Source organism: Phyllopteryx taeniolatus, chromosome 11 (assembly GCF_024500385.1).
Source record: "Phyllopteryx taeniolatus isolate TA_2022b chromosome 11, UOR_Ptae_1.2, whole genome shotgun sequence".
In the NCBI taxonomy this organism is placed as follows: Eukaryota; Metazoa; Chordata; class Actinopteri; order Syngnathiformes; family Syngnathidae; genus Phyllopteryx; species Phyllopteryx taeniolatus.
The window spans coordinates 12,048,784-12,064,232 of NC_084512.1; the positions used below are offsets into that span (position 1 = coordinate 12,048,784).

General features: G+C 38.9%; 1 protein-coding gene across 4 annotated transcripts in view; it reads left to right on the plus strand.

The window, feature by feature from the left end:
• The window catches only part of macrod2 (mono-ADP ribosylhydrolase 2), a 487,683-nt gene that overhangs the window by 331,494 nt on the left and 140,740 nt on the right, over positions 1–15,449 (plus strand). For all 4 annotated transcript variants that reach the window (XM_061790567.1, XM_061790571.1, XM_061790569.1 and 1 more), the window contains exon 7: positions 14,093–14,123. In XM_061790567.1, the coding sequence (XP_061646551.1) occupies positions 14,093–14,123 (31 nt within the window). The remainder of the gene's footprint in view (positions 1–14,092; positions 14,124–15,449) is intronic.

Below are 15,449 nucleotides of genomic sequence, written 5' to 3' on the forward strand. Positions count from 1 at the left end.
GTTAATGAAAGAAAACCCCACAATGGTCACAGAAATAACTTGAATCTGACAAAAGTAATATTAAATAAAAATGTTATGAAAGTTAACCAATGAAAATCAGCTTTTGAATTGTGGTTCAACAGAATTATTTTTAAAAAAACTTATGAAACAGGCCTGGACAAAAATGTTGGTACCCTTAACTTAATATTTTGTTGCACAACCTTTTGAGGCAATCACTGGAATCAAACGATTTTTTGTAACTTTCAACTTCTGCAAGTCTCAATAGGTATTTTGGCCCACTCTTCAAGAGTAAACTGCTCAGGTTTGAAGGGTGCTTTCTCCAAACAGCATGTTTCAGCTCCTTCCACAGATAGGATTTAGATCAGGGTTCATTAGAAGTCCACTTAAAAATAGTCCTATGTTTTACTCTTAGCCATTCTTGTAGAAAAGCTGTAGCAGCCCCGCTAACCGACATACCTACATGGCGGCCATGTTATGGAAGTCAACATTCCCGTCGAAGGCAATGCATGGACATTGAAATTAAGACGTCACTTGTACCTTTCTCAACCGACTTTCATGAGGGTTACTGTTTTGTCTACGGCAAACCGTATGCTATCAAATTTTATGCAACCATATGCAGCACAATTTACCGACATCCTTCGTCTTTTGGTTATCTTGCTGTCCACACGCATGGAATGCTATCCCAACTTTGATCTCCCTAGTTTAGCGTCGCCGTGCTCACAGAGCTCAAAATGGGCATGTCATATCTAAATATACATACAGTATATGTGACTATACTTGTTAGAAGTGTAGCTTATTTTCTTCCATGAAGGTGATGATTAGTGACATATGCTGCGTTGAAACCAGATGCGAAGCAAACATTTTCCACTGCGTCTTTGCATTATATTAGACGCGTTAGCTAGCTAGCAGTAGGTCGTAGGTAGCTGGGGCGGTGCAAAATATCGTGCAAGAAGCATTCCCTGATTTGAACAGCGGGCAACAGGGGAGGCTGGGCGACCATTCAATATGGAAGTGCCGTTTTTATGTTTTTTTTTTTGTTTTTTTTAACAATATGGTGTACAGAACTGTGCACTTGCTGTGGTTTTTGCATCACAACATCCTGTTTTGGGTGTTTAATTGCTGTGACAAAAGTCTTTCAGACAAATATGCACTTTTGGACGATTTTCGAATGTACATTTTTAGTGGCCGAAAATTTGATGCATCACTAGTTATATGAGTTGCAAAATATTAGAAATACAGTATCTAGGCTATATCAGTACCTACGTAACTACAGCCACACTAGTAAACATATTGTATTGTTGAAATATCTCTTTGACAATCTAGATCAAAATTGTGCATCACTCTCTTTGCAAAGGCATCCTACTCTGCATTTGCAAAGCTACAGCTTAAAGGTCTGTTGTTTTTTGCATTCAACATTACTCTGCATTCTGTACAAGGGAGTCTAGCTTGTGCTGGTGTCACAGGTAGTCTGTTATTTGGCCTGGAAGCTTGGTGAAATAAATCTCCTTGGGATTTAAAGGTGCATACTTTGATCAGCCTATCCTTCAGATAGCTTTTGCACTCAGCTCCAGCAGTGTTGCTGTGTTTCAAAACAGCGCTTTAACAGGCTAATACTTTATAGCCCTGTTCTTCACTGAAGTGTAAATGTGACAGAGCTATTTGAAGACGGGGACAAGCCGTGGGGAGCATTCTCAGCGACACTTTTCACATTCTGTAGCTCCCCTGTATATCTATGACATGAATAAAAGAAGTTGTGCAATGTGACAAGACGGGTATATGATGCTCTCACTCCCCTTATAGTCAGCAAGAAGAGTCCATAAGGTTTGGTGGGGTGATTGTTTGAGAGTTTGGTGTTGGTGATTGGGGCTGGGAAATCGGACCAAATTTACACACCAATTGATGAGTCATACTATAAATTGTGAAAGCACCCTTTATGACATTCAACAGCTGTTCATTTTTTGATTGCAGTAAAATGGGGCACTAATAAACGCATTGCCATTGCTTCTGATCATTCCTTAAATAATAAACATGGATTAATTAGCGAGGGTTTTCAAAAAGAAAATAACTTCGTCCAGCATGAGTGCTAAAATAATGGTGAGTCATCCTGTCAGTTTACACTCCAATAACATTGGGGACATGTACTAAATTGTAATGCAATGTTACAATTTCACTGTAGTTAATATAATTCATTGACAACCTTCTGTAAATTCAAGCTTTTTGAGTAACCCCTAAAATGTGTTTGCCTAATTAGAAAACCTAGCGTGCTGTCCTACAAAACTCTTCTAAAGTCTAATGAGTAACATGCTTTAATATTTCATCCTGCAGTTAGTTAGAAGCTGCATCTCGGTATGACCAAAGTTTTGCTTCGACAACAGTGTGTCCCTTAAATCTGCAGTTTTCAACCCACCAGTTAACATTAAAATACTAATATCTGTACACGAATAGTTAAACATTATTTCAGCAATAACCGTTTACTGAGAAAGCTTTGACAAGAAAATATTAATTCACTCCCTCACCTTTGCAGATCTTCTTCCATTAGAGACAAAGACTCAAAACACCTAGGTTCTGTGTCATTATCTTTCTATGAGTGCAAGGAATGCGGTTAGGGACAGCAGCCTTTGCCCATGAGAAAATAAAATACATATGGAAGTGAGCTGGCAGGATGACTAATAGCTTGCTGTTTGAACCACACGTCCATCTCAGCAAAATGCCTGCTCTCTCAAAGTGAGCCATTATACAATTACCAATGAGCCTGCCTCGCCTTTGAGTTCGCCCAGCGTTGAGGACTTAACACCCAAAAAAAGAATTTGAAAAAGCTGTGTGGAGGCTGTCTTCCGTTATGCCCAGAATAAGGATAAACTGTGCCCAAAGGAGACTGTCACTCCTCATGTCCCTCCTGTCCCTAATCCCTGCACTCCTGAGTGTGCCATTATCAGAGCTCATATCTCAGCAGGAGAATGCCCCCCAGGTCTGCATAGAGGGAGAACTGACCTCCTCAGAGCTACTATGTCCTTGGACCAAAGTAATTTTCAAAGCCTAGAAACATTGGTGAAAAAATTCCCTATATTGACCTTTAGCTTTCATGCATTGTGGACACTCCCCGAGGCACTGTAAGTCACTTCAATGAAGTCGTACAACCTGTACTGTATATGAATCCATGCCTGCTGTACTAAAAGCCTACTTTTGCAAAATGTGCACCTAAAAAGTATATTGAGCAAATAGGGTCATACCTATGTAATGTCTACAGTTAATTAGTGTTTGTTGCTCTTTACCTCTGGCCAAACTCAGAAGCATTGCTCTATGTTGTTAGGAGCTTAAAATGTGTGCTTCACTGGGGCCAAGTCTGCCCACGGAATACATGGATAAGCAGCTCTGCTTTAAATGCAGATTCTTCACTCCGTGCTAGTGCACTATGTATGCATATGAGCATGTCGTTTAAAACTGTGTTCTAAAGACTGTTTGGTGAGTGGGTTCAAAATCGTGTTATTTACTCATGGTACTGCAACATATCTAGGTTTTTCAGTCCAGTGTTGAAACAGTTTTATCTATAATTAGAAGGAATATATGACATGGGAGGCGGCACAGTGGGCGACTGGTTAGAGCGTCTGCCTCACAGTTCTGAGGACCGGGGTTCAATCCCTGGCCCCGCCTGTGTGAAGTTTGCATGTTCACCCCGTGCCTGCATGGGTTTTCTCCGGGCACTCCTGTTTCCTCCCACATCCCAAAAACATGTGTGGTCGGTTAATTGAAGACTCTAAATTGCCCGTAGGTGTGAATGTGAGTGCGAATGGCTGTTTGTTTATATGTGCCCTGCGATTGGCTGGCAACAAGTTCAGGGTGTACCCCGCGTCCTGCCCGATGATAGCTGGGACAGGCTCCAGCACTCCCGCGACCCTTGTGAGGATAAGCGGCTCAGAAAATGGATAGATGGATATTACATGGGGATTTTTTTATGCCATATTAACTGGGAAAAAAACAAACAACTGCCATGTCTTTTGCTGTGGATTAAATACTGATAGGGAAAACTAAAATGCAAAAGTAAAAAAAAAAAGGCAACAATATCCATTTCTAGGAAGGGGCACCTCTATTTTAATTTGGCTGATATGCAGGCTTTTTTTAAAACCCTTCTCCTATTGTTGCATCATATAGGGGTCCACATAGACCGTGTATTAATGGGGCTGTGCAAATGGGATCAACCACCATCCTCTTTGAGGAACCAAGCACATGGAAGGAAATCACAGAACACTTTAAGCAAAGAGAGTTCATTAAGTCCATTAAATTCCGAGTTGACCAAAACATTCCCAACTTGAAGCCACTAAGTAATTATTCCTGAAGTGAAAGACCAGTGAATAAATAAACCCACAGTGTGATCTACTGAATGTTTTCAAATTGTATTTTATTTTGTATGATTAAAAAATTCAAACATTCACTTTTTTAATTGGAAAATGTGTCACAATTGTAGAAAATTGTTTATTTATTATATTTAACATACTTCCGAGGAGTCACTGTTAAATTATTGCCACAGAATTTACGGTTTGAGGTCGGTCCTTAATAAATCCGGCTGTACAATGCTTTGGATAACAATATTGCATGTCAGTGTATACAGTACATTGCACTTCCATGTATTTTATAATCTGTTTGCATAGGGGATGTGTGACAATTACTGGGAAACATTGCTGTCTCTTCCAGTTCTTTTGTTCATTTATTGTCTGTCATTACTGTTGTGTAGTTGTCACTGCACAGGAGGAAGCCTGCATAACAATAATCTTCATCTGTTGGTCATTAATATTCAAAAACCTAGAAAAAACATTCTCATTCTCTTTGTTTTTTTTTTTTTTTTTTTTTTGTTTGCTTTGTTTTTTTGTTTTTCCTGAATGATCCCTTGATTTTTACACAAACTGTCACAACTCAAAGTTGTGTCAATTGAACCATGACGTATAAATGCAGCCTAACATTGTTTTGGGGGGGACTTGTATAGTAGTACTGGTTGTATGTAGAAATTTCCAACATCAGACTCTGAACATTCAATTGGAAATCTGCTCAAAGTGTGTGTTTTAGTGATACTAGAAATTACCATTTAACACAATTAAAATTGCTGGTGTGTGGGGCGATACCATTATAGGATCTCAGGAGTAACTATTTAGGTGTGATATTATATTTTATAAAATGGCCATCTCTCTTCTGTGGCAGCAATCTGAGCAGACTTCCCTGGTATTCCCAGGTATTGTGTGACACACCTGCAGAGTTATAGGTCTAGGTCTGCTCCAGTGTCTCCTCATTTGGAGACTGGAGGCATCAGAGAGAGATGTCAGAACTACCTCAACTATCTCGTCTCGAGAACTGGCTTGTCTTGATTTGGAGGATCAGCAGTTATACTCTGAGGCCCTACCAGATGACAGAGATCCTTACCCTATCGTGTGAGTATGAGCCCAAACCCCCTACGAAGGGAACTCCTTTCCATCTCTTGTATTTGCGATCTTGTACTTTCAAGCAATACCCAAAGATCATTACCGTAGGTAAGGGTTACAACACGGATCAACGGGTGAACTTCACCTTTTTGGCCCATCTTTCTGATAGAGCAACCACATCAGTGCAGACGTGACAATGATATGTCGATCACGCACACTATTCTTTCCTTAGTCGTGAACAAGATGCCATGATAGAGTACTTTGACTCCTCAACTACAAGCATGACTCACTCAACTTGGAGGGTGCAATCCACACTTTTCTGATGGAGAACCATGAGTTCCAATGTAGAGGTGCTGATCAAAATTCTGCCTGTAAAACAATGAAGAGAAGCAGGAATAAAGGGCAGCCTTGACAGAGTGCAACATCCACTACAAACAAGTTCAACTTAGTGCAGGCACTGGGAAACCAGGGGTGTCAAATGTACGGCCCGCAGGCCAGAACCAGCCCATCACATTCAATTGTTTGAAGATTGTTTAGCGTGTTAATAATTAACTTGTACTGGATGTACTTCCGTGTTGGCTGCAATGACGTGTCAAAGTTTTGTCAAACCAGGTACAGCACACTAAAGTTGTATACAAAGGCATGTATTAGATATAAAATTGCATATTGGGTTAACATTATGCAAAATGAAACACTGAAGTTCCTTCAAGGGTTTGTTTAAGAATATTGGTCGGGATGTGCTGACAGTGAGTGAATGTCTAATTGGAAAAAAATAATAACTGTAATACTGTTGAAATTGCAATTGTTTTTAAGAAATTTCAAATTGCTCATGATTTGCAACAAGATAATAACAAATATTTTCCTAATGTAGTTGTAATTATTTGCACCAAAACAATGGGGAAATGTTGGAATGTTGAAATTATTTATAGCTTATTAAACCACAAATATACTGGTCCGGCCCACTGAGATCATAATGGGGTGATGTGGCCCATGAACTAAAATGGGTGTTGCCAGTAGTTCCGGGCCTCAGACCCCATACTACTGGAAAACCCCTCACAGAACTCTGCAAAGAACACGTTCAAATGACATCAAGTCCACAAAGCACACATGGTTTCATTGAGCCAACAACTACATGCACCTTTCTTGAAAAAGGAGAGCACTAATTCCAATACTGAGGTATAGAACCCTGACCTCCATGCAATATTAGCTTTGCAAGTCTCTCCCCAGAAAAGAAAGTATCAAAGAAAGATTAGCTTTTTTTCTCAGGACTGCAGGACTTTGTCTAGCAGGACTGCTCATAATTACATTATCTATTCACAATCTACTACTGCTACTCTCTCTCTGCTATCTCTTTTGCCAGTCACGTTTTTGGTTTAGGTTGGTCTGTTCAAATGACTTTGCAGTAGTCTCAAATGCGCAGCATAAAAAAAAGGAAAATAAGCAAGACATGAACATCAGCCCCCTACTAATGCTGTTGTCGTTTGAATATCCTTACTATATTGTGTTTTCCTGTACAGTTTATTTCTTACTACCATATGCAAAATAAGCCGCTACATGTGGTGCTCAAATCATTTTTATCTTACCACGTGTTGAATCATCAATACAGTTTTATTTTCAATGACTACACTGTAATTCTTGCACCAAGTAAAGATAAATTCAAACCTACACTTCAAGGTGGTGTTTCTGTATGAAATCATTTTAATTAGCACTTTTGTCACTTCAATTACTCTAGCAAGGCATTTCCTTTTACCAATACCATGTGAGCATTTTCAGGTATCCTCGCAATAATAAGTAATATGCAATGTTCAGCAGGGTGGCATGGTGGATGACTGTTTAACACATCTGCCTCACAGTTCTGAGAACCTGGGTTCAAAACCAGCCTCCCCTGTCTGGTTTTAGTTCTCCCCGTGTCTGCGTGGGTTTTCTCCAGGTACTCCGGTTTCCTCCCACATCCCAAAAACATGCATGGTAGGTTAATTGACTCTAAAGTCAGTGAGTGTGAATGGTTATTTATATGTGCCTTGCGATTGGCTGACGACCAGTTCAGGGTGTACCCTCCAGCACACCCGTGACCCTAGTGAAGATAAGCTGTATGGAAAATGAATGAATGAATGAATGTTTGGGAGAAATGCATATGTTTCACTGAAAGGAATACATTACATCTAGTCTCCACGTGTTCTGTTCTGTCTCTCCTCAAATTTCATAGTGAGGTTAGGATTTTGAAGCCCCATTTTGAAATGGCAATTTTGAAATGTTAGACGCCTTGAAAGCAACAATGTGTAATTAGTTGCCATATGACAGACAAAGTGTGTGTCACAAGTGAGTTTTCACATTGCTAGACCAGAGACCTTTTTATTATGTGATTAAACAGGTTGTTGGAGTTGATTTATGGAATAAAATAAAATAAAATGTCTCATAAAAATGCTTCTAATGATTTTACTTTTCATTTTGATGAACTGAACAAGGAATCATCTACTACTGTAGAACAAATCACAGGTCTATATTTGAGGATTATTAATAATTCTAACCGTCCATCTCCATATGCTGCTAATCTGCCCTGAGATATTTTGAAGCATGATATCAAGTGTTTCATATTCATCGTGACGTTTTAATCACAGTGGTTTAGTCCATGTTTGTTGTTCACTTGCAGATGTGGGACGGCAGCATGATGAAGACAGTTTAAATACATATCTGTCATGGTCTGTGTTTTGGTTTGGGTTGTTTAGTTTGTTTCATCTTTTCCTGTGTTCCATGTTTTTTATGTCTTGTGTGCTCATTTAGTTATTGTGTCCACCTGTTCTCGTCAACAGTCTACCTTGAGTCGACCAATCAGCTCCCTCCAGCCACCCGTGTCTTGTCCGGGTGTTCCTCGTTGCTTGTATTTAGTTCCCTGGTTTCTTTCAATTCTTGTCGTGTCATTGTCCCTGTCTGTGTCACGTCATAGTCGTCTGTCGTTTCAGTAGTCATGTTTCCAGTTGTAGGTTTATTCAAGCGTTTCTTTGTTACTTTGGTTATCAGTTGTGGGACTTTGATTTGTTTGCTTTTTCCATGTTTCTTGTTTGCCTTTTTGGGAAATTAAATATCATTTTTTTCCATAATATCATCAAAAGGTTCAGAAAATCTGGAGAAATCACTGCATGTAAGCAGCAAGGCCAAAAACCAACACTGAATGTCCGTGACCTTCGATCCCTCAGCATAAAAAACCGACATCAATGTGTAAAGGATATCACCACATGGGCTCAGGAACACTTCAGAAAACCAATGTCAGTAAATACAGGTCGGCGCTAATCTGCTCTCTAATCCTGTTTATTTCAGCAAGACAATGCCAAACCACATTCTGCACGTCTTACAACAGCGTGGCTTCATAGTAAAAGAGTGCGGGTACGAGACTGGCCTGCCTGCAGTCCAGACCTGTCTCCCATTGAAAATGTGTGGCGCATTATGAAGCGTAAAATACGACAACGGAGACCCCGGACTGTTGAACAGCTGAAGCTGTACAACAAGCAAGCATGGGAAAGAATTCCACCTACAAAGCTTCAAAATTAGTGTCCTCAGTTCCCAAACGTTTATTGAATGTTGTTAAAAGAAAAGGTGATGTAACAGTGGTAAACATGACCCTGTCCCAACATAAAATTCTCAAGTTAATGATTATTTGCTAAAAACAATAAAGTTTATCAGTTTGAACATTAAATATCTTGTCTTTGTAGTGTATTCGATTAAATATAGGTTGAACATAATTTGCAAATCAATTTATTCAGTTTTTATTTATGTTTAACACAACGTCCCAACTTCATTGGAATTGGGGTTGTACAAATGAACCATAAACGTGCAGAAAATGTCTACCCAGATCTGTGTCGCTGTATAGGCAATCCGATATGGATATTTGACAACCCACGGTCCCCTTTTTTTTTCCATAGTGGCTTTCTTTTGCCTTTCCTTTTTACATTTTATCTTCAGTGTTTCAGAGGCATTTTCACTTTGAGATCCCCTATGAAATACCACTTTGATAGATGAAGAGTAAATCCTCACAGCCCATGCTTTGATCCTTTTTATACCCACCTGTAATTTTGTCTTCCGAAATGCAAATTACTTCAAATGGTACATGCCATGGACACATATTCTACATTTACATGAAGCACTCATTGGAATAATCAGAGGCCCGGAGGCATATATTCTATTTCTCAGTTGTATATGTCGAGTTTCAAATCAAGCATTTGGCTAGGATGTAAGAAATGAACATATTTGTCTTTATTTTTGTCTTTATTTATTCCACTCATCCATTTCAGGATTCCATGAAAAGGTTTTTTTCCCCTTCATTTTATAATGCCTGGACCTTGTGACAAATACAAAAACGTTTCACAAGACCATTCTCATCATGTCATTGTGGGAACGTAGTAAATTTAAAGTTCAAAGCTTTAAAAGAAGCTGTTGTTGGCCTATATATATTGTCAACATAAAATCTGTGTCCAAGTACTGGGGTCTAGTACCAATCAAAATACAAATTCTAAAAAAGACACGTCGTTGCTTGTTTTCCTGCCAACATTTTTATCATTCATATTCAGATACTCACAGAGAGGTTAAATGAGAATATAATGACGAAATTAATTTTGCGTGAATCTGCATGTATATTTGTGTGTGTGTGTGTGTGTGTGTTCACTGGCTTCAAGCCGAAAGCAATGTTCAAATTTGGTCAAGTTAAAAAAAAGATTTCACAGATCTAGGTACTATTGGTCAGTCTCCATGTGGGTCTATTTTTTATTTATTTATTTGGATTTTTAAGTTATTCACCAATCTAAATAGTTGAAAATAGCTTTCTCTCTTTGACGAAGCAATGTTCATGGCTCAACAAACATGCTGTTGTTTGCTTTCCTGAAAAGTCAAGCTTTTGGAGATGTGAGGATTCTGCCTGACCCCAGACTTTTGAGCAACTGAAGTTGTACAGTACATCAAGCAAGAATGGGAACGAATACTACCTACAAAGCTTCAACAATTAGTGTCCTCAGTTCCCAAATGCTTCGAGTGTTGTAAAAAAGAAAGGTGATAAAACACACTGGTAAACATCCCTGTCCCAGCTTATTTGGAACATGTTGTAGGCATGAATTTCAAAATGAGTGAATATTTAGGGAAAATAAAAAGGTCCGGTTGAACATTAAATATCTTGTCGCTGTAGTGTATCTAATTGATTATAGTTTGAAAAGGATTTGGAAATAATTGTATTGTGTTTTTATTTACATTTTACACTGGAATTGGGGTTTGTAAATACAGTACTTACATACATGCGTACAGTACATACATACAAGGTATTTATTCAGAGTCGGGCAACATTTGTTGATATCAAATGTGTGGTAACATGAGCACACCCTTGCTGCTGTGATAAATAATCATACCTTCCATCTGCAAATAAGCTAGAAGGCTTTAAGCTGCAGGCAGAGCACCCTTGGTCCAGTTGTATTTGCTCAGCCAGCCAAGACGAGGTGTTCTCCTGGCAGAATCACTGTGCCCATGAAAGGTTTTCTCCACTTTACCTGCCTGCTCATAGCTATTTCGCAGCCTCTCGTTCACATTCATTAATGTGATGGTGGCAACTACTGTACAGCTGGACTGCTGCACGTTGCCTGAGGTTGAGCCATCTTTATTGTGTTATGTCCTGTTGCATAACAAATGACTGGAAGTTGTAGGGTGCCATAGCGGCACTACAGTTACTTTGCTTCATGAAAACAGTTTGTTCCTAGCACCGGTCGTACACCGAAGTCAATAAAAAAATGCTTTAATTAGACAATTTGCACAATATTAAAATAATAAGAAAATACACATCAATAATTATGTATAAAAGGTCTGCAATTGTTCTAAGGTACCTACCGGTGTATCTTTTCCCCTCTCAGAAAGATCCTTGCATTTTGTGTAAGTGAATGGAATGAATGTGGCAGTTCCCATCTACTGAATGTTCCTGTATCAATGTGTCCATGACTATATATGACTTGCACTCACTAACTTCAAAAACATTGGAAACACCAGTGAAGTCATGCCTACAATAATCACAGTATCTACCTTTTGTCATTCTTCATGCATTGGGAGCTAAAGAAGTGTGCAGAAGTGCTGAGAGAAAAGGTGTTCCACTTTAAAATGATGTGATAGATTCGGGAGGAGCCTCGGAAACAGAATAATTTCCCAAGTGACCAATTTCTGAGCACTCCCTAAGCAAAGAGAATCATCAACAAGGCAACATGTCAGGCACAGCCTCATGCCAACACGGGCCGACATGCTGACTCACTTCTAATGAGCAGCCGCAGATAGAAATAATAACCTGAAGGAGGAATCATAGGTCATGACTGTCTATATACTGCTGCCTATTCTAATTAACTCTGGACCTTCACATGGCGTAAACATATCTACAGGTATGTATGCTAACAACTACACCGTGCATTGTTGTTTGAAAACAATGAAGAAAAGTAGGTTCTGTTTTACTAAGCTTACGCTATCGAGCAGCGTGACTTCTTGGACTTACCAGACACATTCGAGTGCAATGCGTTAATGTTGAAGCTCCTTGGATCACATGGCCCGGACAAGTGATATTGTTCTTCACATTACATACTGAATATATCCTCCCTTAGCCAGGAACTAATTACGAGTTTCAACTATACTTTATATTTTATGCATACGCATGTGTCATTGCCGCAGTTTTTCATATATTAGGAATCTATTTAGCACAAGTTGAAGAGATAGACATGATGCCCATTAGCAAACAGACCACATTGACACTGCCTGCTGAGAATTTGTTTGGGCTTGAGGCAAATACAGTCAATATTGCAAATACACGAACTGACTGAATACATCCTCCATAAATGTCTGTCTTTTGTTTTGACTGTCCACAAATGTAATTGTGTTGTTTGTGGTAGAGTTGGAATATCTAAGTAGCAACATTTCACTATTTTAAGTGAACACAACTTCATCATCTGAGACCCTAACATTAAAAATGCACACTATTTTATTTTTATTTTTTTGTGTGTGTCTGTATTCTTCAGACAATTAATCATGTTGTACCTCAATTGCAAAATCTTATGGGAAAATGCCATGGGCAAAGATTGGTACAGCATTGAAACAATGGCCATGCTTCATCATCTGTTGTTTGTGTCAGAGTCAGACAGTCACCTGGAAAGGTCAAAGCTACTTTAAAAGATTTAAATCTCCCGACAGAAGAAAAATTTAACTTGACAGGTGGAACCTTAGAACTGGTAAATTTGGATACAAACAGAAGGACATTCCTCTTGGCTTAAAAGAACATCCAATTTACCCATTAGGTTCCAAAGTTTTGGAAAAAAACAACAACTTTAGTTTTAATACATTTCTGATCTACTGTAGGTTACAACGTGTAACCATTATGCCTTTATTACCTTTATGAAATGTGACTGGATAGTCCGTGTTATTGCTTTAGCTTTGTCATATTTCGTATCAGCCATATACAACTCTGAAGAGTACTGTTATGACTCTGGTGCCAAGGAGATGTCAAAGGTGGTCAAGGAGAAAGCTGATTTGGGGTAACGATGATGGCGGAGTCTGTCGTTTTAATAACATTCCAACGTAAAATCTTAAATGATGTTAGAGTTCTTACATTGATTTGATGAGTTGTTTTGCGTACTGCTGGTTAAAATTACACATCCTTCATGTTACGGGTATGTTGCTGTTAAAGAAGTGTGCAATGCTGGAGAGTACACAAGCTAAACTGATTAGACCTTGAGATATTGCCAATGGGATTTGTTGTTTATGTCAGGAGATAGCCGATGCGCAAAACAATATACCAAATTCTTAGCCTTTTTTACTTTAGTAGTAAGTAATTTTATTTTGTGGAGAAATACAACCTCAAGAGTATTAGTCTGTGAACAGAACGCAACAAAAGACTAAAAGCTTATACAATAAAATAATTGTCATGGCGTTATTGCCTTAATAAACAGGTAAACAATGCCCTGATCTTTGCAAAATATTTTATTTCCATGTATCCCAAATACCTGTGTAGTACCTGTGTTGTAATGGGCATCATTTTTAAATGAAAAACAAGCCATGGGCATTTTTGCTTACTCTTATACTAGTGCACTATATATATTACTATATTAGTGGTTGTAATATTAATCCATTAGTTAGATGGTAGGGACATTTGTTATCTGTGTGTCATTTATTAATGTTTTGGTTGTTCATTATGAAGAAATGCAGGAACTAAAACACAAGTTCAGCTGCTTTTGAGGACAAATGGCACCGGTGAATAAAAAGAATCCCTTTACTGTTTATTAATATACTTATAAAAGATAAATGTGAAATAAGGACGCTCAGAGCAAGGCCTATGTATCATAATATATTTGCCGACACAACTAAAGAATAATGGAACTATTTTAAGCTATAGAGCCACGCTTGAATAATCTGTCTGCTGCAAAGTGCGACCAAGCAAGAACTATTAAATTGTGGTCACGTTTTAGGGAATGGTAACACAAGTGTATGCTACGTAGCCATTCCTGTTTAGCTTGTGAGGAAACATTTGCATGAAAAAACATGTTAACGGATGTCCTTTTTTGGGGAGGTTGAGAGGGGGTTTGGAATTCAGCAGAACATTGTCAGTGTACAAAATATAATAGTTTGTCTCATGCTTGTTTATTATCAATATGCTTTAAACAATGTTTCTTTGACTCTTTTCACAGGCCTTCCCATGTATCTCCACAGGAATCTATGGTAAGAGTATTTTAATTTTTTATTATTTTGTGTATCTGATGTTGCATGTTTTTCTTTATACTGTGTGAGAACTTCACCAAGCTAATGTGCACACATTATGGAACTTTAATTGCAAATGTAATTGTAACATATTAATACTACATTTGCTACGTGAGTAGATTGAGTATAGTGAGTATTTTAAAAGCAGCTCACCTTAGCAATGTTACACAGTCTCATTGGACCAGGTGGCCTCAAACGATCCATGCAGGCTACGAGCCACTCTGCTCATTAAACAAAGTCACTTGGCAAATATGTCCAACTTGTTGACAGAAGCAGGCTTTGACGTTATCATAGCAAAAGTTAAGAGTGAAACTACATTTTAGAACATAGTGTCGACTGAGAAGTATTTTCCTATTTAGATATTATATGCACCTAATGTAAAGTGTAATTGGTATGCCAATTTATTTTCACTAACGGTAGTTCATCAGCAAAGTGCTTCCATAATGCTAATTATTTTAAATTAATATGAATAATTTAAAATGACCAAGATGCCAATTTTCCAAAATACTTGCTTTTCTCAAGGTTTCAGTAAAGTCAGTGGGAGTGCTAGTAAGTGTTAAATAGAATCTGGGACTTGTAAATGTTAGCGCAGTCATTGATCACTTTTTATTAACAGAACATCATGTAGTACTGTACTTGTGGTGCAAACACTGTTCCCTCAGGCTACCCTTCCATTTACAGCAGCAGTAATGCGTCAGTGAGCAACAGTTAGATCAAAACGAGAACACATCTGATGCCTCATTGGCATGTCATCCAAAAAAAAAAAAGATGCAGACTCTAGTGTGATCAACGTGTGTAACATCAGTAAATGTGTACCTCACAAAAATGAGTACACCACACACGTGTTTTATTTTATTGTATTGTTTTGGGACAGCGGCACGGCGCCGACTGGTTAGAGCGTCAGCCTCACAGTTCTGAGGACCGGGGTTCAATCCCCGGCCCCGCCTGTGTGGAGTTTGCATGTTCTCCCCGTGCCTGCGTGGGTTTTCTCCGGGCACTCCGGTTTCCTCCCACATCCCAAAAACATGCATTAATTGGAGACTCTAAATTGCCCGTAGGCATGACTGTGTGTGCGAATGGTTGTTTGTTTCTATGTGCCCTGCGATTGGCTGGCAACCAGTTCAGGGTGTACCCCGCCTCCTGCCCGATGACAGCTGGGATAGGCTCCAGCACGCCCGCAACCCTAGTGAGGAGAAGCGGCTCAGAAAATGGATGGATGGATTTTTTGGGACAGCACTGAAGAAATGACAGTCTGTGTAGGGTTTTTAAAACAGTGTAACTTTATGG